Raw genomic sequence first — 25492 nt, 5'->3', positions numbered from 1 at the left:
ATGTTCCCAACAAGCTGCTGGGTGGGAGACTGTGCAAGGACAGGGGACCTACCTGATTCATCTTTGACCCAGGGCTGAGCCCAAGTCTGGCTCACAGTGGCGGCTTCATGATTGTTGAATGAATGAGTGACAAAAACTGCTACTCCATATCCTTTCCATGATCTCATCCAATCCCCTGGAGGCCTGAGCTCATGATCCCCTCCCCTCCGCTTGTAGCCTGGGCTGGTCCTTTGGTGTTGTTCATGCAGATTCCACCAATCCCAAGAGCTTGGCTTCTGAACCTGCCCCTGGCCCAGTGCATGTTGTCCCCAAGGGCTGGCAGACAGGGCCTAGGCTTGCCTCCAAGACCAGAAGTCCTGAGACCGGTGCCACACCCACCCTGGAACCTGCAGGAAGGTGTGGACAGTTTCCAAAGGGGCCCCGGTGTTGGGGGTTAGCCTGCATGGCTTGCCCAGGCTCCCGGGTCTCCTGGCCACCGCTCAGCAGCTCCTGCCAGCACTGACAGCTGTGCTCTGGCCAGCTCTCTGCAGGAAGGCACGTTTCATTTCATCTGCGGAGGCCACGTGGATGAGGAAAGGAGGGAAGAGAAGGAGGACAGTGGGGGATGGGGCCCACAGAGCCACAGACAGTGGGGGAGACACACCGAGAGGCAGGGAGGGGACAGAGACACTCACAGGGACACAAGGAGCTCCAGGCAGAGAAAGACAGTGGAGAGGAGAAGAGGGGGGCCCAGGCCCAGGCAATGAGAGACAGACAGCGACACAGACAATGGTGGGAGAGAAGGCAAAGGAGAGACACCCAGACACAGAGTAAAAGATAGAAAGAGGCAAGGATGGGGACGTGAGATACAAAGAGACAGAGACAAAGGCTGAAAGAGGAGAGAGAGAACCCCGAAATGGAAACAAGGAGCACGGTGGAGGAGAGACTAACCCACTGAGGACATCAGGATGGCTTCCTAGAGGAGGGGCCCTGGTAGCCAGGACTCCCAGGATGGGATTCAGAGAGACATGCAAGCAGCAAAGGCCTGGGGGAAGAGTAAAGGTCTTGAGAATGTGGGGCTGCTTTGGTGTCTCCTTATTGACTCTGCAAGCCAGACTGCCACGTAAAGGGTATTCAACGGGAAGGTGTCCTGCTCTGAGCGGGCACAGTTCCACCAGGTTTTAGTGCAGAGAAAAGGGCTCCTCTTTTCCCAGGCCCAAGCAGGCCTGTGCCGGAGCACAAGGCTCAGTGAGCACAGGCTGGGCACCGCCCAACAGCCCCAGTTTACCCTCCAGCACAGAAAAGCAGGGTGGGACAGAGAGAAGAATCCTATTGCTGGGTTAGGACAGAAAACCTGGCTCAAGAGCCATCTGGTTGTGTGACCTTGGGCAGCTTCATTGTCTGCTATGTGCCTCCATTTCCCCAAATGGTCCAGAGGTCCTCCCACCTCTATGATTTCATCATCGGATGACCTGAACACAAACTGCTACTTAGTGAGCCCCCTGGGTACACGAGGCTTTTCCAACATTGTTTCATTCCATCCTCATGGCAGCCTTCGAGGTCCCCAGTTTATGAGGGGACAGCACTTGCCCAGGTCACACAGCTGGTAAGAGGCGCAGCGATGTATGTCCTCACTCACCGCACATTCCTGCACACTGTTCTGAAGTACTGGCGGCTGCAAAGGATCCTGAGTTCATGTGTTGGGGGCAGGAAATTGTCAGAAACATGTGTACCTTCCAAGGTTCACCAGATTGGAGGGAAAGTGTGTGAGCGCTCAGCAAGAACAACCTGCCAATTAACAGGGTAATTTCAAGACAGTTGTTGGGGGGCCGGGTGGAGGGGAGGACCAGATGTTCCCACAAAAGCTCCAAAGTAACACGGGCTCCCCTCGGCCAGCACACATGTTTTCTCTCCCGTGAGTCCACTGGGTTTCCAGTTTTCTCCTCCTGGAAGAGGGATCCCGAGCCCATATTTATGTTCCGTCTGAAATTAATGCAAAGGAAACTTTCAAATGCTAATCTAGCTGCCAGGAGCAGCAGCCGGATGTCAAGCGACAGGGGTGTTTGTTTTCGTGAGGAAGTGTGACAGGAGGGCTGAATGGAGGGACCAGGGGAAGGACGGGCAACGGGGGGCAGGGGGGGCCCAGTGGGCTTCTCATCTAGCAGAGCTTCCTTGCTCCTTCTCTGGGCCAGCGCAGGGTAGGGTGTGGACTTGGACCAAAAGGACACCTCCTGCACTCAGTCTTGTGCCAGGGCCTGAGACACATGTCCCCACTCTGAGGCGATCACAGGGTGGAGAGGAGACAGGTAGCATGAGCCATGCAAGGAGGGAGGGACCCTGTGTGGCTGAATAGAAAGGGGCGGGACCCAGACCAGGGGATCAGCGAGGAGGGACTGCAGGTGAGTCAATGGAAGGGAAGAAGGAAAGGCCTTCCCGACATTGGGCATTGCACGTGCATGGGCACAAAAGTAAAAGCGTGTGGAGTGCGCTGGCCACCAACAGTGGTTCTGGGTTGTTAGAGCAGAACGTGAAAGAGGAGGTGGGTAATGGCAAGGGTTGGGGCAGGAGGTATGAGTGGTGGCATTCTGAATTGAGGCAGGGTAAACCAAGGAGGTAGGTTTTAGCAGGTTCCAAAGAACACTCCCCCAGGCAACTATCCAGCTCTGCAGGGAGTGAGTGCCCGTCTCTGGGGGTGTGCAAGCAGAGAGTCAATGAGTGCTTGTCAGGCCAGTGCAGAGGGGATTCAAACACCCTACAGGGAGCTGGGGCTGGCTGGGTGGCACCCAATTCTGCCTCCTTTACTGTTTGATCCTCACTGGGGACTGTTAGAAGTCAGGGTATCACAAATGGAAGAGTCCTGAGACTTCAGCTGGCAGAGCAGTTCTGTCCTTAATGATGCAAAGATGGATACTGAGAAAGCAACCCCCCTACCATTTTCCCAGCACTTAGATTGTACCAAACACTTTGATTCATTTTCTCACTGAGCTCACAACAGTCCCACTGAAGCCAGCAGACTGTTTCAGTGTCACTTAGGCAGAAAGGGCAGAGCAGGGTTTGCCTGCGCTCACACAGGTTGTGCCCATCTAAAGCAGTGGTTCTCAACCTTCCTAATGCCGCGACCCTTTAATACAGTTCCTCATGTTGTGGTGACCCCCAACCATAAAATTATTTTCGTTGCTACTTCATAAATGTAATTTTGCTACTGTTATGAATTGTAATGTAAATATCTGTGTTTTCCGATGGTCTTAGGCTCTACAGCAGCAGTTCTCAACCTGTGGGTCGCGACCCACAGGTTGAGAACCGCTAGCAGGATCGCCTAAGACAGTGGTCGGCAAACTCATTAGTCAACAGAGCCAAATATCAACAGTACAACGATTGAAATTTCTTTTGAGAGCCAAATTTTTTAAACTTAAACTTCTTCTAACGCCACTTTTTCAAAACAGACTCGCCCAGGCCGTGGTATTTTGTGGAAGAGCCACACTCCAGGGGCCAAAGAGCCGCATGTGGCTCACAAGCCGTAGTTTGCCGACCACAGGCCTAAGACCATCGGAAAACACAGATATTTACATTACAATTCATAACAGTAGCAAAATTACAGTTATGAAGTAGCAACGAAAATAATTTTATGGTTGGGGGTCACCACAACATGAGGACCTGTATTAAAGGGTCGCGGCATTAGGAAGGTTGAGAACTGCTGATCTAAAGGGCACTCCTTGCTCAACCAGGGTGGCTCAGTTGGTTGAGCGTTGTCCCATGCACCAGGAGGTCACAGAGTCGATTCCCTGTCAGGGCACATGCCCGGGTTGCAGGCTTGATCCCCAGTAGGGGACATGCCGGAGGCAGTTGATCAATGTTGCCCTCTCACATCAATGTTTCTTTCTCTCCCTTGCTCTCTCTGAAATAAATGAAAACATATTTCTTTAAAAAAGGGCACAAGGCGGGCTCCCTCTTGGGGCTGGAGCTGCTTCTGGGCTTTTGACACCCAGCTGGCAGTTGCCTAGATTGGGGGTTCCCTTCAGGACCTGTCCTAATTATGCACTTCCTCTTAAAAGTATGCCCCTCCCCACAAGTCCACCCTCCAACCCAACACTCTTGGTTCCTCTGAAATACCCCTTTCCTTTGGACCAGATACTCCTTCAATCAGCATTGGGTTTAGAGGTGAGGACACAGGCCCTGGGGGTTTTGACTCACTCTGAGGGCTGGAGACAGCACTGCTTTCTCCTTTCTCCAGGAGCCTTTACTGGGACTTCCCACAAGACAGGCATGTGACCTGCAGGGGGCAGTGCCCAGTCTAGGGCTCACCTTGGGCATGGTAACACCCTACAAGAGCCAGAGGCTCCCTTTCTAGAATCACAGCACCCAGGACTCCAGGAGAGCTCCCTGTCGGCCAGTGATGTGGACAGGGATGGAGCCTACCCACACCTGAGCCTCCCTGTCACTTGGAACTGAGACCAGTGGGGTTTCCCTGTAAGTCTCCCAGCTGAGTCCTCAAAGGTCACAGAGCCCTTCTGCTCCTCCCTGGGATGGCCCTGCTTTCTCCTGTGTGGGTCCTGTCTTTGGAGGAATGTGGGCTCGGAGGGGCCAGGACCCTGAAATAATAACAACACAGAGCTCACATTCACCGAGAGATGGTGCTGCCCAGGCTCTGAGCTGCACCAGCACCAGCCCATGATTCCTGGGCTCATGTCACAGAGGGGAAATCTGCAGCCCAGAGAAGCCAGGCCGCCCAGGCTGCTTCCTCTAAGTGCTTCCCCTGGTTCTGAAGCCCATGCTCTCAATCTAGGACATGCTCTTCCCTCCTGCCTTGCCCACACTGGCTAGATAGAGTGCTGGACCTACGGCTGGCATTTCACCCATCCTGCTCACTGACGACACAGCCTTGGAGCTCAAGCCTGGCATGGGGACCTCTGTCCTTCTAGACTCTCCCCTGTTCCAGAGGCCAGGGCTGGCTCCTGTTAGGGACAAACTAGCAGATGGGATGTTCCTCTGGCTGGTTGGATGCCCTGCACGGGAACAGTGACTCTGGACAAGGACTGCAGCCCAGAGTAGGTGTGCCATCTGCCAGATGTGCACATGGTGGGGCACAGGGTCCTGAGAAGCATGCGGAAATTCTGAGACACTTCCAGACACTGTGGCTCTGCACTCCAGCATGGGGAGCGTGGCTGGCCAGGGGCGTTTGCCTGAGAGGGGAGAAAGCAGCTGGAGTGTGCTGCCTGTTTGTTTCTAAGGTTGAAAGGACCCTACATGGGCCATGACTGCTCTTCTGTATCCAATCATGAGCTCTGAAGGGCTTCCTTCTGTTCCTGAGGCCACGGAGTAAAGAGCAAGGGGGGAAGGAAGTAGGTGCGAGTCTTGTCCTGAGGACTACGGGATGATGAAAGAACTCAGAAGTAGCTGGACCTGCATCCAGGAAACTTCAAGTGGTCTCACCTCCTCCAGGAAGCCTTCTCTCACTCACTCTGCCTCCTTTCACTGAAACCTCTGTAAGGTACGTGTGGAATTGCTGAATGTTGGGGCTAGAAGGGATGCTAGCCCTCACCCTGTCTGGCGTCGGCCTGGAGACTGGGCGTGCTGGCTGTGGGGGTGCTCGGGGTAGCAGCTACAGCCCCTCTGTCTCTTGAGCTCACACGGCCTGCCTATTATGCTGCTTTCCGCCAGGACCTCTGCTTCCTGTGGGGGCATGTGCCAGTAGCCCGACACGAAGGAAGTTCCAGGTCTTGGAAAGCTCTTAGCTCCATACTCCTCCAAAGGAATCCAAGAGGGATTGAAGCAAACTAGGCCAGAATGTTAGAATGCTATGATGATAGACGATGGGATATGAGAACCATATGATCCTAAAACAATAGGATGCTTGGGTCAAAGGACTTTGCCATGTCAGAAGTTAGAATTACTTTCAGATTTTAGCACATGAGGGTTATAGGATGTGCGATAACCTGTGGTAACCTCTGGCTCTCAGAGTTTGACATGAATGACCCTAGAGGTCTCCCTTGAGTCTGGCTATGTCTCCAGTCCAGCTCTGCCAGTTCTGACATTACTCATTCTGTTCCAGGCTGCAGGATGGTTGCACAAGTAAACACGTCCTGAGAAAGCCCAGTTCCCTGGAGCTAAGGACAAAATTGCCATTTTTGTCTACTGCCTGGGACTGAGACACCCCTGCCCCGACACCCCAAGGCCTGGGGTCCAGGAGATGCAATGTGACTGAATGGAATGAACTCGATTTTGGGTGATTTGGTCCTGGATGTCTTTATAGAACATTCCTAGGTGTTGGCAATTCTGAGGAGGTGTGTGCCTGCCCTGGAGTAGTTCATATACAGTGGGAGGCTCACTGAGCAGGGGGTACTAGGATAAATTTAGGAAGTGGCCTGGAGGGCAGCATCCTCATTTTCACCCCAGCTGTTCAGTATTGCTGTAGGAAAGCTTACAACCTGTGTCTTGAGATTACTGCAGGTTCACGGGTCCTCATTGCCAGTCAGCATCATCTGTGTTCTTGGCAGACAGAGCAGGTATGTGACAGGCATATGCCCTAATCCTGATCCACAGCAGGCATCACTAATCAATCAGGGCCTCTTCTCTGCTGAGCTCTGATGTGTATTATCAATCTTTACATCCTCCCACTCCAGGTAGCCACTACCAATCAATCACAGTTGGCCCATGCTATGAAATCTATTTAACTTCCGGTCCATGTCAGTTGTTGTGGCCAATCTCTCTTGAATTTGTGGCAAATGTTCTCTTCTCTTCACACCAAGAATCTCCCATCTTCCTGCCTTTTCCCTGCAGATTACTTCACATTTTACTTTACAGAGTGGAGCTCTTATGAGAAGCCATCAGTTGAGACCTCTCTTGCCTTCTAGCCTGCTGGCCTGCTCCCTCCTTGCTTTTGATTACAGGGGGAGGATGGCCTCCTCTACTGAAGGCCACACCCTCTGTCTGAGCTTTGGTCATGCCCTTCCTGCCTCCTAAGAGCCCTGGGCCAGTAATTTGTTCCCACTCTCTCTCCTGTACTACCCTCCCTCTAACTCTAGTCTTTCCAGCATGTGTTAAATATGCTCAGTTCTCTCCTATCTGTAGAGAAGGTGGGTGGAATAATATAGTTACCAACTTTTTATTTTGCCAAGTAAGAACTTGAAAAGCCCCATTTGTCTTATATCACCATTATTTTTTCAAAAGAATAGTTAAACTTCAAACACAGTAGAAAAAAAGTTCATTTCAGACTAAAAGATAAGCCAGCAAATTGCATAAACTTAGCTAATAAAAAATTCTCCAACTTGTACTTATTTTTCTCAGTTATTTGAAGATCAGAGGAAATCCAAAAACCCACCTAAGATCTTCGGGGGCCCTTCAGGGTCAGCTTGTCCCTCTGCAGGATCCTGGCAGTCAGGAATCTGACCTCCCCTCCCCTGGGCTGGCTCACTCCTCCACAGCAGCAGCCTGGTTCCTTCCAGAACAGTGATTTGCACACTCGTCACGGCTACCTCCCCGAGAGGCAGGGCTTCCATCCAGGCCCCCAAACATCACCCAGGCCTGCTCCGAGTTTGCACACATGTCTGCCCCCCAATCACCCCTGAACCTGCTGAAGGATTCTTCTGCAGGCCTCCAGAAAAGGCCAAATAGAAACATTGCAGACATGAGGAGAGTATTCTTTTGTGAGGTGCACTAGCTAAAAAGACAATCTCCCCACAAAATGGTCAGTATTTCTGAAAGTATCCAGGCAAGGGCACCTGCACAGGAGAAATGGCCAGGACCCGTACCCAAGAGGCCAGGATCCAGGGGTCTGCCTGCACGGCCTTGTGGAAGACACTCACCCTTTCCGGGCCTTGGTTTTCATCTGGAAAATGTGTGTATTAAAACCCATCTTGTGGTGTTACTGTGAAGATCAAAGGCAATGTAATCCAAGAGGATAGACTGATGGCTGACACACAGTAGGGGCTTTATTATAAGAATCCCTCCACCCTGGCACAGAGTTTTAGCCCGGTGATCTAAAATGAGTGTATCCAACATAATCTGATGAGACGGGCGTATTATCCCCATTTTACAAAGGAGAGGCTGAGGCCCTTGGAGGTGAGATAACTTTCCCAGGCTCACTTAGAGGACGGTAGTAGAGCCACACTTTACACCCAGGCATCCTGACTCCAAAGCCCTGACCCTTTGCCCCAACTTCCCCTGTGGAGCAGCACAGAGGAGGGGTCAGTCTGCTATCAGCACTGGAAAGGTCTGGATAGGCACTGGGTGGGGTGTGGGGAGTGGGGGGGGGGGAGATAGGCACTGGGTGGGAGGGGCAGGCACCAGTGCCACTACCCACTGCCTTTCTTAGCTTGCATGGCCCCTCCCCAGTGCACCTGAGCCTGGAGCCTTCAGGGCCTTCCTTCACTGGCTTCTGAGGCGAGCCTGTGGCAGAAACACAGCAGGGGCCCTGCTCAGACACCTGGCAAGGCTGGGCTAGCGTTGGGTGGGTGTCTTAAAATTATGTTTCTGTTTCCCAAGCTATTTCCTGGGACACCCAGTGAAACTGGTTCTGGGAGACCTATGCATGAGCAGACACACAGGTACGGAGTGGATAGGCATATCTCCAGTGGCATAGACCCTCCCTTCCTTCCTTCCGCAGCCTTGGGGGCCCTGTGCCTTCTTTGAGGATGGGGCAGAGGATGGATAACAAGAGTCAGACTGACTTAGGTCCCCAGGGCCCAATGATATGGGAAGGCCTGAGACGGAACTACAGAGGCACCCAGACAGAGTTCGTGGCCTTAAAGAGGCTGCCCCAGAGGTCCTGTGTCTGAGGCCATCCATGTGCCTCTCCTCATCCATGTGCTGAGGGCTGCAGAGGAGGGAACACAGGCACAGACAAATGAACCCTAGCTCTTGCCCTTCAAGTATATGGGGTTGAATGGCAGGAGCAGGAGGCAGGGGGAAGGCAGACCTCAAACAGTGGACATGTCCCATAGCATAATCAGGATCCTTCCAGGTTAGACCAACTGCTCAACTTGGTCTAACTCAGCCTGACCCAGGCAGACCCTGTGTGGGAAACGGTCCAGTGAAGGGAGGGGTGAGAGGGCAGTGGCTGTGAGTGCTCACCAGGCCTCTTGCTTAATTCTCATGAAACAGGAGGTGAATTTCATCAACCCAAATGGTGGTAACATGAAAAAATACATGTTTGTTGTAGCTCTGGAGCAAAAGCTGACTACTAAAGGAGGCAAATGCAATATCCTGGTCCCAATGGACATCACTGTCATCAGCAGTGCCAGCACAGAGACAGGAAGAAAGAATTTGGAGAAGAAGAGGGATGGGGGGAAGGAACAGGGAGAGACGCTGAGCAAACCCTGCATCTGGACATTGGGACTTCATTTTGTACAAAGAGGCCAGAGCCCCCAGGAGAAGCATCAAGGTCATGGTCCACATTGGGATAATAAATCTTGTCGTAATTGTCATGATGATGATCATGATAATGATCATGATAATGGTAGCCACCATTGTGAGTTCTTACTATATGGCAGGCTATTTAAATGTTGTCACTAATTTCTACAACTCTTCTCCAAGACAGATATTTTCAATTCATTGAATAGTTATTGCTATAACTCAGAGGAGGACTTGAGCCTCTGAGAAATTATCACCCAGAGGTCATGCAGCCTGGATGGAGTTGGGGCTGAGATCTGGAGGCAGGTCTGGGGCATATCAGAGCCCACCTCTGCCCACTGGGTCACATGGCCCTGGCTCTGCTGGAGGAGGGGGGTCCAAGGCTGGGCTGGGTAGTGGGAGCTGGCTCAGTTCTGGGCTCCCAAGATGGCCTCCTGGGACATGAAGGGGCCACAGGAGCTGTCCTGGCCTTGGCCTGGGCCACCCCCTTTGCCCACGGGGACTATAATGAAAAAACTATTGACTAGAAGCATGAGAACCACGTTGGGTGCCAGGTCTGCTGAGCACGTTGTAGCTTTCCCTGCCCCATTGCGGGCCTCAGCTTTTCCCTTTATGAAGCAGAGGTCAGAAAAGGGTTTAGCAAATCTCCCAGCCCTTAGGAATTCTGCAAATAATCCCTTCCCCACTCTGGTCCAAACCTGCTCCGAAGGCAAAGAAACAGATCTTGTCTTCGTTCTCCTGAAGAAGTGCCATGACCCTCTTCCCCATGCGCTCATTCCGCTTGTAGATGAGCTCCTGGCGGAAGTAGCTGTCGATCTCCTGGGCTGTCACCTGCTCGTGTGGCGGGAGTGTGGTGTTGATAAAGTTGGGGAGCTGTAAAGGTAAGACAGAGGCTGCCTTTAGTTCTTTCTGGAGCAAGGTGGGCTTCAAACACACACACAGCCTAGGTGGGCGAGCAACTTACCTTTCTTATGTCCCCGCAGTGGGCTATATGTTTTTCATCAGTTCCAAACCCTTTGAGATGAGTGTGGTTATTCCAGTTTTATAAGTGAAGAAAGCAAGAATGGAAAGGTCCAGAGACACGTGCAAAGACACACAGCTAGCGAAGAGGCTGAGCCAAGAAGAGAGCCCAGACTGCTGCCCTCCCACGTGTACCCTTCCGTGTCTGCTTGTTGAACCTCAGCTTCCAGGCGTTGAGGTCCCGGGAGGTGGCCAGAGCTCAGCTGCTTCACTGCCCTCCCTTTCGGCAGTCTAGCACTGGCACATCCAGGAAATTTTGTTCAGCAAGCAGGTGTGGATGGACAGCTGAGCTGCATGGTGTAGCAGAAAGGCCATAGGGTATGGGCTTCAGGCCCTGTTCTGACACTATGTGACTTTGGCCAAGTTACTTAACTTTCCTGAGCCTTAGTTTCCTCAGTTGTAAGATGGGGCTGACAATATTTTTTGGGGGGTTACATGAGATGATGGCTGCTCTCATGAGCCACATTCAGCCCACTCCATCCTGCAGAGATGATAGCAGAGGTCCTAACTTGGGTTTTCCCAATGCCTGAGCCTTGTTGCCTATCTCTCCATCCCCAGCTGCACCACTTCCCGGGACATAACCAAACTCCTCCATCCTTCTTAGAAACTTCAGTTCCAAGACATGGCTTCCTCCCATAGTGGTGGCTTGCTTAGCAACCTGGCCTGGAACTATACCGATTTCTCAGCTCTGGGCCCACTGTCCACGTGACCTGGGGCCAGCATCACAGACATGCTCTTGAACTAGGCAGAGAGCAACTTGAGTTCAGGGGCAGAGCCTTTATCAATGCCTTGAATAGAAGAGGCATCCAGAAGAAGGTTTTGGAACTTTGAACATAGAGCTGTGCTGTCCTTCCTGACCACATGGCCTTCTCCTGCATTCTTCCCTTCCCGGCATGTTGTCTTTCCATTTGGGTGGTGGGTCCAGATGTCCTGCACCATGGCCTGCAACATGTTGGTGTGACTTAGAGGAAGCCATGGCCATGGAGGGAAGAGAACAGACCTTCTCTTTCCCCACACCTGTCAATATCCACATTGCTGCTCACGGCATGTCTTCCTCCTGGTGTCTCTTCTTCCATTTCTCTGTCTTCACCAATCCAGGCCTAAAGCACAGGCCACGAGGCCCAGCTGACTGATGGACTAACTAGATGGAGAGTCTGGCACCAGAAGACTAATTTCCTGCAGGTTTTAGCCCCCAGAAGAATCATGCGGCCCAGCCACATGGCTTCTAGAGCCACTGACGAGTTGTCAACACTCTTTCTGAGGAAAATGAAGGCGTCAATGGAGGCTGAGCCCCAAGGGACTTGGAGAAGTTCGAACATCTGTCTCTGATATCTGCTGGCCAAGGACCAGTGTGCTCCCCAGGGTGAGAGGGGAGGGGCTGCTTTGCCAGAAAGGCCTGGCTTGTTGTTCTAGGCTGAGCAGGACAGTGCTATGGCTGGTGTCTCCTACAGAATTGTAGGTAGCAGCCATGCCAGTGTCTGATAGGCTGGTGCCCACGGGCTTTTGGGCAAATGGATAAATGAAGAAATGGAGTTCTTACTACATCCCCTACAGTGGAAGGGATGATTGGCAGCCCGGACAGCACAGGCCACACTTAGATTTGCTGCAGCCATAAGAAAGGCAACCCTGCAGGCTTCCGCTGGAGGGGAATACAGAGAGCTGGGACCCAGAGGGGTTATTTCTGGAAGCATGGCCTTCTCAGGCTTCTCTTCATTCCTTGAACATGGGAAAGAATGTAAGACACTGTTGTACCAACACACAAATATTTGTTCATACAGTGAATGAATGGATGGTTGAATGAGCTGAGAGGCAGTAGAGTTATGGTGATATGAATATGGGTCCGGAAGTCAGACAGCCAAGACTTGGGCTGGATCCCTCTTCTGCCACTTTCCAGCTGGGCGGCTCTATAACTAGCAAGTGACTTGGCCTCTCAGACTCGGTTTAGAAATTGGTAACATGATGGTAATATTTTTATTGTCCATACTCAGACACTTTTGAGAGTGAAAGCTCATATATAATTAAGAGTCAGGATAACTACCAGGCATGGGGCAGTCTGCCCTAACCATGAACCTGGAATGTCCTGGAAAAAACCAAGACATGTTCACTCTGTGAGGTGCCTCCTGTGGCTCCCCAACCCCTCGGCACCCTCTCAGACACAGATCCCACAGTGTTCTCATGGGCAAGTCTGACTCCCCACTGGGCTGCAAGCTCCATCCATGGCAGCAGACCCAGTCTGAGGATGCTCTAGGGCCCCCTAGTTCGATACAGGGTTGGACCAGTGGGAGTTCTCAGAAGGTGTCTGTTGGATGAATGGGGTGAAGAAAAGGGATGAGGCCATTGGGGCTTCTGATCATGAAGACAGCACTCATCTGTAAGACTTGACCCAGTCCTGGTCGTGGGTCAGGGGAGCCCACACTGAGGTCACACCCACAGCCCTAGCCCATCTTCTCACCACCCCATCTCAGACCCATCACTCTAGGGCCCTGGGGACCTGATGTGTCCTCTTTAAAATCTTACCATGTGTCCTGCACTTAAATTTGTCACAGAAGATTTAAGGCTGCCAAAAAGTCTAATGACATCATTAATTTGCTCTCATCCCCACCCAGGCTCAAACCCAGGACCCACAGGACCCACCCTTGGCATTGAGCAAAGGCCCATCAGCATGAAACAGGCAGAGAATGTTGGCAGCCACTGGCAGCCCAGGGAACGTGGGTGCCTCACCCAACTCCTTTGCAGCTTTGACGTTCAAGTTTCTGATTCTTGTCCTTGTTAAATGTTCTTTAGCTTCCTAAGGAATGAATGGAGATTCACTTTTCTGCACATGCACACTCTTGGTCAGGAAGCAGAGGAGGCCTTCCTGGTTCTCTGACGGCTCTGAAGGCCATCTCTTCATCATCTCCATCTCTGCCCCTGCCCTAAGCCACCCTTACTGTGGCCTCTGCCATCACAGCTCCATGCCCCAGGTTAGTCGTACAAAGCTGACATTTAGTTGCAACTTCTTCTGTGCCGTGCACTGTGCTATGCATTTTCCAAAACTGATCTTACTTAATCCCTAACATGACATAGACAGCTCACCCGCCAGAGACAGATCACAGGAAATCTGAGCTTGCCATCTCCGAAGGCCACACCATTCCCCCCTCCCTCAGCTTAGTGTCAGCCACAGCCCGGCGAGGCTCTGTCCTGCATGCCCCTTCCCCCAGCCCAGCCACACCATGGCCTGGACATCTCAAGTGGTGACCAGGTCGCATCTGCAACACAGTTCTGTCTGCTCAGGGCTCACCAGCTTCTCCCTAATGGAGGACGCAGGGCAGGGCTCTGTCACAAAGCGAATGGCTGGTGGAATGCCTATGAGCCTTGTGGTGCCAGAGTTCTCTCCTGCCTCCTTCTTCACCACGATAGTCAGAGCTCTCAGAATCTGAGTCTCCTGTGGCCAGGTCTCTGGATCCTTTCTCCTTCCTTCTGTACAGCAAACCATGCACAACGTGTGTCTTACTACATTCGCTCATGCACCAGTTGCTCACTAATGCACGCTTGTGCCAGGCCCTGTGCTGGCACTGGGACCAAGAGATGAGCACCACACCCTTGCTCTCAGGAGCTCTGGCTCCAGTGGGGTGGTGCACGTGCAGAATGACACAGCCTAGGCTCCGTCTGTGCCTCCAATGCAAACTCTCACCCTCTTCCTGGTAGAGTCAGGCTTAGCCTCTTGGGGTCCCACCCACTGTCTGCCCAGCCTGTGGGTGGTTTTTCCTCTAGGCTTTAAAACAAGGCAGAACGCTCTAGGCTAGACTCCAGGCCAAGCTCTGAGTCTGAGTAACTGTGGGCTTTCTCTCCCTGGGCTTTAATTTCACTAGATGCTGAACTGGATGCCCTGTTCTTCCAGGCTAAGCTTCTAGGGTCTACACACATCAGGCTCAAATACTGCTCTTCATAAATTGATAACCCAACAAATAATGAGTGTTGTGGCCTTGGGCAAGTCTCTTCCCCTCTCTGAGCCTCAATTTCCCCATCTGTAGAATGGGATCCCAACAGCTCCTGCTTACCATGGTTGGAGAGAAGATTGTGTTTGGCACACAGTAGGCATCTAATAAATGCCAGGTGGGTTCACATGGGCCTGGCCTTGGGAACTAGTGACGCAGAGGCTGTCTGGGCTGGAGGAGGGGAGCCTCACCTGTGACGTGTCATGGTTGAAGATGACGGCATTGAGGTCCCCGCAGTTGTAGTGCTTGATGAGGTCCTCCGTGGTGTAGGGCGCCTGCAGGCTCCCAGCCCGCACGCTCTCGTGCTGCAGCAGGGTCTGGTTTAGGGCAAACAGCACCTGGGCAGAGGGAAGAAAGAGAAATAAGCGCTGTGCTCAGGGACCTGGCTGAGGTCCCCGACACCTCCCTCTGGACTTCGGAGCAACAGGCCCTGAAACAGAGAAGGTGTGTGGGGCCGGCACCAGCTGGCGCAGTCTGAGCGTTTCCACATTTCCCGCTCCTTAGTCACTGGCCTCTGAACACGTGCAGCCTATTCCCGTCCCCAGCCTTCTGCCCACACCGTTCCCACTCCTGCGAAGAATATTAACATTGTTTTTAAAAAAATGGTTTTTTAAAAATTGATTCTAGAGAGAGGGGAAGAGAAAGTGAGAGGGAGGGAGGGAGGGAGAGAGAGAGAAAGAGAGAGTGAGAGAGAAAGAGAGAGATCTGCCACCTCCTGCATGCACCCCACCAAGATTGAGCTGCCTGCAACCTGGGCATGTGCCCTGATCAGGAATCAAATTGGCGACCTCTCGATGCATGGGATGATGCTCAACCAACTGCTTCACACTGACCAGGGTTGAGTATTAACATCTTATCTAATGACTAGAGGCCTGGTGCACGAAATTCGTGCACGGGGGTGTGTGTCCCTCAGCCCAGCCTGTACCCTCTCCAATCTGGGACCCCTCAAGGGATGTCTGACTGCCTGTTTAGGCCTGATCCTACCGGGATTGGGCCTAAATGGGCAGTCGGACATCCCTCTCACAATCCAGGACTGCTGGCTCCCAACTGCTCGCCTGCCTGCCTTCCTGATTGCCCCTAACTGCTTCTGCCTGCCAGCCTGATCACCCCCTAACCATTCCCCTGCCAGCCTGATTGATGCCTAACTGCCCTCCCCTGCCAGCCTGATTGCCCCTAACTGCCCTCACCTGCAGGCCTGGTCACCCCTAACTGCCCACCCCTGCAGGCCTGGTCACCCCTAACTGCCCTCCCCTGCAGGCCTGGGTCCCCCCCAACTGCCCTTCCCTGCAGGCCCAGTAACCCCCAACTTCCCTCCTCTGCCAGCCTGGTCACTCCTAACTGCCCTCCCCTGCAGGCTTGGTCACTCCCAACTGCCCTCCCTTACAGGACTGGTCCCTCCCAACTACCCTCCCCCTGCTGGCCCACAACTTCCCTCCCTTGCAGACCTGGTCCCTCCCAACTGCCCTCCCCTGCTGGCCATCTTGTGGCGGCCATCTTGTGTCCACATGGGGCAGCCATCTTATGTGTTGGAGTGATGGTCAATTTGCATATTACTCTTTTATTAGATAGGATAGAGGCCTGGTGCATGGGTGGGGGCCGGTTGGTTTGCCCTGAAGGGTATCCTGGATCGGGGGGGGGGGTTCCCTTGGGGCATGGGGTGGCCTGGGCGAGGGGCCTGTGGTGGTTTGCAGGCTGGCCACACCCCCCAGTGACCCAAGCGGAGGCCCTGGTATCTGGGATTTATTTATCTTTTATAATTGAAACTTTGTAGCTTTGAGCGGAGGCCAGAGCAGGCCAGGGTGGGTGGAAAGCTTGGCTTCCTCCATCGCTGGGGAAACCCAAGCCTCCTGTTCGTTCTGTGGCCGCAGCCATTTTTGTTGGGATTTATTTATCTTCTATAATTGAAACTTTGTAGCCTTGAGTGGAGTCCACGGTTGGCCAGGTTGTGCGTGAAGCTTGGTTTCCTCCATTGCCGGGGAAACCCAAGCTTTTTGCTTGCTCCGTAGCAGCAGCCATCTTGGTTGGGTTAATTTGCATACCCACTCCTGATTGGCTGGTGGGCGTGGCTTGTGGGTGTAGCGGAGGTACAGTCAATTTGCATATTACTCTTTTATTAGATAGGATGTGACAAAATGAGAACCCTAATTGTGTCTGGGTTTTGGAATGATGGGTAAGTTTTCCTTTGGGCTCTTCTTTTCCTGTGTTTAGGAAAGTTCTGGAATGAGCACAGACTCACTTTGTAATCGGGAGCACCCTCCAAACAAAGCAAACAAACAAATGACCCAAACAAGCTTAGATGTCAAGGCCTAATCCAAATGCCATCTGTTCCAGAAGCCATCCTCACACCAGGAAAGGCCTAGGAGGTGGGCCCCCAGGGCTGACCCATGCCTCCCAGGTCAGACACATTCACACATGTTTCCTCAAGAGCCTCTATGCTGGGCCCTGGGGACACTGCTGTCACTCAGGCAGACCAGCCAGGCATCGGGACCACTTGGAGTGCTACTATCAGATGCCCAGCTCCCACCCCTGGAATTGGAATCTAAGGTGGAGCCAGGATGTGGGTTTTAATAGGCTCCCTGGAACTTCTTCACAGCCCAATGGCTCCTGGTGTTTGAGGACCAGGGATCTAATGGAACATGGCCCACCTGAGGTCTGAGAGCCCTGAGACATGATCTTAAAGGTCCCCTTTTAGATGAGAAATGGAGGCCCATGAGGGGAAGAGACTTGCCCAGTTTCACACAGTGACTGTATGCCAGACTCCCTTGGCCAACAAATAGGAAGAGCCGGACCTTGAATTATTTAGCACAGATATAGGGAAAAACTTGTTGTAAGTCCTGTGCAAAACATCGGGAGGTGGTCTTGGGCTACCTGGCCCGTCAGTCCGCAGGCCCTGCTTATTCTGTTTGTACACTGTGTTGGATGATAGTCCCCCAGCCTCTTGATCCACACCAATTCAGGCCCAGGCATCTCTCACTGGGTCCACTGCTCTAGCCACTCCCATGCTGTCCCTACAGACCCCTCCTGTCCTATCTAGCCACCATCATCTTTTAAAAACACAAATCTGATGTTCTCCTCTTTTTTGCTCAAAACTTTCCTGGGTGTCTCCTGCCCTCACATAAAGACCTAGCTCTTCAAGAGAGTATGCAAGGCAGTGACCTGGACCCTGCTGTGGTCAATGACCGTGTTTCTGACCCAGCCTTTGTGTCCTCAAGTGCTCAACTATGTACCTTGTACATGCCTCTCTGTGCCTTGTACATGCTATTTCCTGTGCATTCCATCTCCATTCTCCACTTACAAATCTTGGCCATATAGGCTCAGCTCAGATATCTCCTCCATTAAACTTCTCTGAGCCTTCCATGGGACTCCCAAGGTCTCCTTGTATCTATGCCCTTGTCCCTGGAACTCAGTAGCTCCCTCCCATTCTGATTCTGGGATGTTAGTAACTAGTTCAAGTAGCGGCCTGAAAAGCTCTAATGTGCTTCTTCTGCCTCTTGCACCGCCACTATTGCCCCAAAGGCACCCAGGCTAGCCTGCGGGGGGATGAGACATGGACGGCAGAGCCACACTGCTTCAGTTGTCCCACCAAGACCATCCTCACCCAGCCAACATCCAGCCAGCTTCCAGACATGCAAGCAAGCCCAGCAGAGCCCACTTGCAACTGGGCCCAGATAGCTGAGCAAACGCTCCCCGCCATCGCCACACAGCACAGTTGTGGCGACACTTCCCTCCGTGTTTCCCTCCACTACAGCGTGAACATTAGAATGTAATGCTGTCTCTCCCAATAGGCTATGAGCTTCTTGAAGACAGGAAGTACCCCTTACACATTTTATATTTGTAATACTCAGCATGGGACCTGGGAAAGACAGCATACTACCCCACGCTTTCCTTAGCACTTTGATAGCTTCTGTGGTCACTTCATAGTTCAAGGCTGCTTGGCAATCCCTCAGACTAGCCCCTAGAATGTTGGCACCCTGTCTGCACTTGGGGCACACCACGACCACATGGCAGAAGTTCCCACCAAGTGGTATGACCACATGGTTCCAGTCAGAAAAGCTCATGCAATAGGTACACAAAATCTGCCCAAAATACTGTCATAGGCAATGGGGCCAAGCTGTGCTTGTGAGATCAGCTCCACCCATCTCCTCCCACATTTGTTTCTGGCGGCGAGGAGAGCTAGACTGAGCTTGGATGCAGCAGTCCAGACTGCTCCCCCTAATGAGCTGGCTGGAGATGAGGTCAGACCCCACCACCCCACCTCTGGGCCTTCTCCAGGCTCTGGCCACTACCCCTGAAATCCGATCTGCGGCCACCTGGTGCAGCGTGTTGATGGCAGCATGGTGGCTGGGGATGGATCACAGGAGGCAGTGGACCTGTTGCTGAGGACATTGCTAAGGCAACAGGCCCTTCCTCCCACATGGCACATGCCTTGGATGAAAGCATCCGTGTCAAGCTGGAACGCTCTGCTTTCCTCCTCTGGGGGTTGAGACACACAGACCTCCTGTGACCACACCCTGTTGCTGCACACACCTGCCCAATGCTTCTCAGGGTAGGCCTGGCTGAGCACCACTTGGCTTGTGATGAGGTCATCTGCTCAGGCACCCAGAAGACACGCCTGGAGGAGAAATGGCTCCCTTGGACCTTCTTAGCCACACGAAGTCATTTCCTCAGTCACGCGGCCCTCATGGAGCCTGGAGGTACTCTAGTGAATGAAGCACTTACAATCTGCAGGGTGCTAAGTTCAATTCTGGCAGTAGAAAGTGCTGGCTAAATGACACTTGGAAAAACATAGTTAGACCTTAACTTTTCTTGATTGGAGCTGGACGGGACCTTGGAAGTCATCAGGTCCAGTGGTTTTCCAAACCTTTTTTAGCCGTGGGATCCCTTCTTTGTTGTTATTTTTTCCAGAGGAATCTTACTTGGAATTCAAAATGTGGAGCAGATAAAAATACTGTAGAAACTTCCCTGATTGACATAAGGGAGGCAGGCTGGAGCCTGAAGTCCTGCTATTTCAATGTCCCCTGCAGCAGGGACTCCCAAAGCTTCTCCATGGAACTCATGGGTATCCTGGAGCCCAGTTTGAGAACCACTGATCATCCTGTGCCCTCAACACATAGAGAAGAAGAGGAGATAGGAGCCCAAAGTAGGCAGGATGGGGCTCACCCAAGGCCACAATGTGAGCTGGGGTGGAGTGGGCTCACACCCCAGTCCCCTGACACCCAGCCCAGGATGCTATGTAGTCCTTTGGACCTCTGGGGCTGTCCACTGGCACAGTCCACGTTCATCCTGCACACACGGCCACACCCATGTTCTTTCTGGAGCCTTGTGGAATAGCCAGAAATGGCCAGGAAGTATTTATTATTAGTTTACCGATAGAAAACTGAGGCCAGATCACTGAGAGGCATCTAGCTGAGTATGGTGGGCTGGGACTGAAACCTAAGCCTGTCATCTAGAGACTCCCCTACCTCTGGGTGAGGATTGGTGCTTCCCTTGGTCTTGGCACTTATCCCACTGAAGTGTCCTCTTCAGATCATGCCCTGCGCTCTGCTTGTCTAGACTGAGAGCTCTGCAAGGGTAGGAAGCCTGCCCTTCTGTTCACTGTTGAAATGCAGACATTCAGGAACTGCTTCAGGTAGAAGGAGGCTGACCCTGAGTCCTGGGCCCTTTCTCCAAAACCTCCCACCTTAGATCCATCCTTTACCATTTCTGAAGCAATCCTCACCAAGTCATTACTAGGATCACTATGTTTACTGAGCACTTACTATGTGTCAGGAACCCTTTAAACTCATATTAATTTAGTTAATCTTGATCATAATTCTGAGGTAGGTCTAGTATTAGCCCTATAGATTTTTAAAAACCCAAACAAATAACAAGGAGACATTAACTCATCAATGGTGACAAAACTGGGAGGTGGGGTGGAAGGGGCGCGGGATGCGGACTTGCACGTTGGCAGTCTACCGAGGACTGTCCTCTTGGTTTACCACTGCTCACCAGAGCCACCCTCTGCTCTCTGTGGGAGACTGCCAGCAGTGATAGTGTCCCTATTACAAACAGGACACCAAAGAAGCAGAGGGGAAGGACAGGCCCAAGGCCACATAGCTTGTAAAAGAAGAGCTAGGATTTGAAGTCATGTCTATCTGGCTCCAGAACAGGTCCCCACGACCAGGACTTCAAAGTAAAATGTGCTCCATCCTGAGCATTCTTGGTGCTTCTAATAGACACAGGGAAGCTACACTCATTCATCCATTGAACAAACATTTACCTTCTGCTGATTCTCTGCAGGGATCTGGGATTGGTGGATTAATTGGGCGTGGTTTCCACCCACGTGGAGCTCATTTTAGAGACAGATTTGCCAACTGGCTGCGCCAGTAGAGGGTGGTTAAGTGGGGCTCGAGGCCCTGTGTAGAAGCACCACCTTGCCTCCATCCCATTCACCCTGAATTCCCGAGCCTGCCCTGCTCTCAGGCTCCCGGGCCTTGGTGCCTTCTGCTCCCGGACACTTTAGCATAACATCCCCTCCTCGCCCGGAGCCTCGGTGGCCCACTCTAGGATAATGTTTATGATAAGGCTTTGACATGGAATAACAAACACCAGGTGAAGGCTAGAGCCGCCTCGCTCCCCCTGGACGTCTGTGTGCAAAGGCTCTGCCACCAAGATCCCCTGAGTATCCCGCTGGCCCCCCTTGCCAGTGCTCGCCGGCCGGGAGCTGGCCTGCGGCGTCTGCTGAATGTAGCCCGGAATTTAAACACATCTTCAAACACGGGCCTAGGATGGAGTGAGGCAGGCGCCAGGAGGGTGCGGACGGGTTTATTGTTCCAGATTAGTCTAGTAAACAGTCCTGAAAGGGCTGAGATGGTGAACACTGAGGCCTTGTGTTCACTTGACGGCTCAGCTACGTCCTTTAGAGAGGAGGCAGCAGGGCCCTTTGTCAGGAGTATGTTGGGACCTGGGGCTCCTTTGGACAGGCTGGGCTCTCAGGCTGGGGTGCGAGGTGGGCGATGAGCACTTCTCAAAGGGAAGTCACAGCAAAGGCCCCACCTACTCAGCGATGTTTACCGAGCACCTGCCATGTGCCAGGCCCGGCTCTAGATGCTGGGGACCTAAGGACAAAACAGACCAAAGCCTGCCTCATCCAGCTCACCTGCTGGGGGGACATGGAGAATAAAAAAGGGAAAAGCAAAATGTTAATATTTTGAATGTTAGAGACATAGCAATGATTCCACTGAACTGGAAGTTAAGTCTGCCCCCTGGCCACGGGCTCCTCATGCCTCTGGATCAACAGGCAGAGAAGGGAGTCACTGTGCTGGCTTGTGACTGGTCCTGACTACTGAGGGAGCTGGATTGCTACTCTCAATGGAGGTAAGGAAGGGTGTGTGAGCACAGCAGGTCTCTTAGGACATCTCAATATCACCACACCCTGCCCTAACGAGCATCAGTGAAAACTACAACACAATCCAGGCAGGACTATGGATGGCCCAGAACCCTCAGGAATCAAGGCTTGGATTAGCTTGCTAGGTCCAGAACCACAACCAGCTGAGGTGCTTTCGGGAGGCAGAGGGAATATGGAAATGATAAGGGAAGAATGGGGTTTTAAGTACCAGCTCTGACCATGTGACTGGTTACAGGAACAAGGACCTTGTTGTCAGGACTATTTCTTCCTTATTTTGTGAAGAATGTGTATGTAACATTTTTTGTTTTCTTCTTTGTTTTCTTTTTCTGTTCTTCTCCCCCATCATGTAATGTCAGATATATTGACTTTATAGCATAGTATTTAAGTACTGTTGACTCTACATCACATATACGTAAGTTATGGGACATCAAGAAGAAGAGTAAACAGCATTCTGGGGAAGGCATGAGTGCCTTTCGGTTATACACAGGATCATGACATCAGGTCAGGTGGAATTATGACCTTCCTATTGTCTTTTTTTTTGGGAGATTAAGTATGGTTTAAGGATATGGTTGCCACGTTGACAAGGGTGGACTTGTGATGTCAGTTTTGTCAACTTGGCTAGGCCATGGTACTCAGATATTTGGTCAAACATTGTTCTAGATGTTTCTGTGAAGATACTTTTTAGGTAAGGTTAACATTTTAAACCAGTAGACTTTGAGTAAAGCAGATTATGCTCCATAATAATTGAATAAGGGAGGGCTTCATCTAATAAATTGAAGGTCTTAATAGAAAAAGACCAACTTCCCTCAAGGAAGGGAATTCTGCCTACAGACTGCCTTTGGACTTGAACTCCTTTTCCCTGAGTTTCCAACCTGCCCTGCAGATTTTAGACTTGCCAGCTTCCACAATGTGAGCCACTTCCTTAAAATAAATATGTATTTAAGTATCTATGTATCTATCCATCCTATTAGTTCTGTTTCTATGGGAATCCTGACAAATAGAGTGTATTACATGGAGAAAATGAGGCAGAAAAGGGGTGGGGAGTGATGAGGGAAGGGGGAACAGCAGGTGCAAAGGACAAGTGCATATGTGAGGAGGAGCAGAGGCCTGGGTGGCTGGGACTCAGTAAATAATGAGGTGAGCAATGGGTGATGAGGTCAGTTGATTAGCATGCCAGGTTCCATGAGCCATTATAAGGATATTGAGAAAACATCCACCCCATAATCCTTCTGGAAAAGGGATTATTATTCCCATGTGACAGACGAGGAAACCGAGGCCTTGAGATGGTAAAGTCACCTGCATAAGGTCTCACATTGGAGAACTGGAGCAGGGATTCAAACACAGGTCCAGCTGACAGGCCGTGGGTTCTTTCTGATCCCCTTAGGCACCACCCACCAAGCCACCTTCACCCCACCATTGGTGGGAAGAACAGACATAAACAGAAAGTGGCGGCCAGTGTGGGAGGCCCAAATTCTGAACAGTGAGCTGGGAAGCAGAAGGGGTGCTAGAACCTTAGCTCTGAGACCTGGTTAGAGCTGACATAGGAAGAGAGGAAAGAGATCATCTTTGCCAAGGTAACCCTGCCTGGAACATCCACCCCTCCCCCAACACACACACACTGTTTTCATTCTTTCAGACCCTCATTTGTGCCAAGCTTTTCTTCCTGGAACCCTCTTCCACCCTCTGGTTCACCTGCTGCAGAGGCTCCTTCCTCAGAGCACTTCCCCGGGCCATGCACTGGGCAGCTCCTGTCTAATGCCCCCAAAGCACCTGACACTTCCTGCTTCATTGCCATCCATGCTCATCCTTCCTGCTCCAAGGGGACACTTGAAGGACAGGCAAATCATTTGTCCTTGTGCTGTTTTTCCAGCCAAGAGCACAGTGCCTGACCTACATAGTAAAGGCTTAAACAATATTTTAGAATGAATTTGAATAAATGAATGAATGAAAGCTGAATCAACCACCCTTTCCAAATCTCATCCCAAGCAGCTCCCTGTGGGGACTCAGTGCCTCTAGGGTACAGAGCGGGAGCGCTGAGCCCACTGGATCCTGGGCCACTCAGTCTGTCAGCGCCCTGGGTTGGGAGGAGGGCAGTCTACCTGGCAGGAAGCCTTCCCCAGCTGGGGGGACATTTCCTCAAAGGTCAGAGCCCACCAGGCTCTGGCTGAGCTTTATTTATTTATTCTCCTTGCCCCATCGGCAGCACCAAAGCAGTGCTGACAACTTCCCTGCTTCCTGCTCAGTATCTGAGTCCCCCAGGCCCACGGCACAGAATCCTGTCTCCGGATACTGTGCTACTAAGCAGCGGGCATCCAAGTAAACACAGGTTTCCTGGAGCTTGGACTGGCTCTGGACTGGGAGGCAGAGCGAGGATCTAGTCACCATCTGAATCACCACCAGGAAGCCCTGGGCAAGTCGCTATTCTTCCCCAGGCCTTGTTTTACCCACCCACGAAAAGGATCAAATCACACGTCACTGAGCAAATGTTTATTGAGCACTTAGGTACCCGATATTGTTCCAGGCCCCGGAGGCAGAGCAGTAATCACAACAAATAAAGTTCCCTGCCATAAAGGAGCTTTTATTTGTTGGAGGAAGCTGGCAATAAACAAAAACAACTAGTAAAACATCTATGTTAGAGAATGACCATTGCTAAGGCAAGGAGTACAGAAAGTGTGTGTGTGTGTTGGGGGGGTTGACATCTTAGATATGATGTCCAGGAAAGGCACAGTGAGAAGTGACATTTGAGAAGGGATCTGATGGAGATGACAGAGGTGGTCCTATGGGTATCTGAGAGAAGAGTATTCTGGGCAGAGGAAACAGCACGTGCAAAGGCACGGAGGCAGCGCGGGCCTGATGGGCATGGGGAGCAGAAAGGAGGCAGTGTGGCAGGAGAGAAGTGGGGGAAGGGGAACTGGTAGATGAGGTCTGTCTCAGGCAGGAACCCAACAGAAAATGGCGCATTGCCAGTGACGTGAGTTCCAGTGAAGGAGCTTCAGCTGAAAGGGTCATTGAAGCGTGTTGAATGATGGGAATATTCACAAGATTTGTGGACAGGAGATGGAGGAGCATGAGGAGTAGCAGCAGCAGGAAGCTTTCCTGCCTGTAAGCCTTCAAGGGAAAGGGGTGGGTGGTCAGGAACCTGAACCTGACCAGAGTCATCGCCTTCAGAAGGCAGCGTCGCTCCCGCTCCCTGGCCTGGACCACAGCGGCCTGCAGGTGGAAAGGGGCTGGTGGGGGCATGATATGTCCTAATTGCCTTCTTCTCCTGCCAGTGCTTCCCATTGGACTTGGGATAAGGGAGCCCAGGTGATGTCACATCAGTTCAGGGCTCAGAGCAGGGACAGCAGAGGGTCTATATGGAGAGGCAGCGGGGGATTTCCATGGCACAGTCAGAGAGTTTGGCGGGGTGGGTAGTGGGGGCACATCCCATGGGGCCAGTGGGCTTGAAGGCCTTTGCCTGCACCCCGAGTGAGCGGGAAGCCCGGGAGAGTGTGAGCAGAGGCCTTCCCTGGTGGCTGTGTCGATGTGGAATCAGGGAGGCAAGAGTGAAGCCAGGAGATCAGCCTGAAGATGAAGGCAGCTCTGTCTTCCTCCTAAGGAGGAGGAACCGAGCACGCTTCTCCCTTCCCCTCGCCACAGCCTATCCCCAACCTTCAGCCACGACCCGAAGAACCATTGACTTGGCCTCTAGCACAGACGTTCCCCGCTCCGTGGACGCCCACCCGTTGGAGCCGGTGGTGCTGGCCACATCCTTCATCTGCCCTGCAGTGTGGGCTGGCTG

The 25492-nt window shown here is 52.1% G+C and overlaps 1 protein-coding gene across 1 annotated transcript in view; it reads right to left on the bottom strand.

The window, feature by feature from the left end:
- The window catches only part of TRABD2B (TraB domain containing 2B), a 196186-nt gene that overhangs the window by 17577 nt on the left and 153117 nt on the right, over nucleotides 1-25492 (bottom strand). Inside the window, exons 3-4 of the mRNA XM_080656965.1 lie at nucleotides 14516-14662; nucleotides 10026-10200 (exon numbers count right to left, since the gene is read on the bottom strand). Coding sequence (XP_080513091.1) covers nucleotides 10026-10200; nucleotides 14516-14662 — 322 coding nt within the window. The remainder of the gene's footprint in view (nucleotides 1-10025; nucleotides 10201-14515; nucleotides 14663-25492) is intronic.

The sequence above is a fragment of the Plecotus auritus genome (genome assembly GCF_963455305.1).
Source record: "Plecotus auritus genome assembly, chromosome: 2".
NCBI lineage: Eukaryota > Metazoa > Chordata > Mammalia > Chiroptera > Vespertilionidae > Plecotus > Plecotus auritus.
The sequence above is the reverse complement of the archived record's forward strand: the minus strand, read 5'-3'. Positions and strand labels throughout refer to the sequence as shown.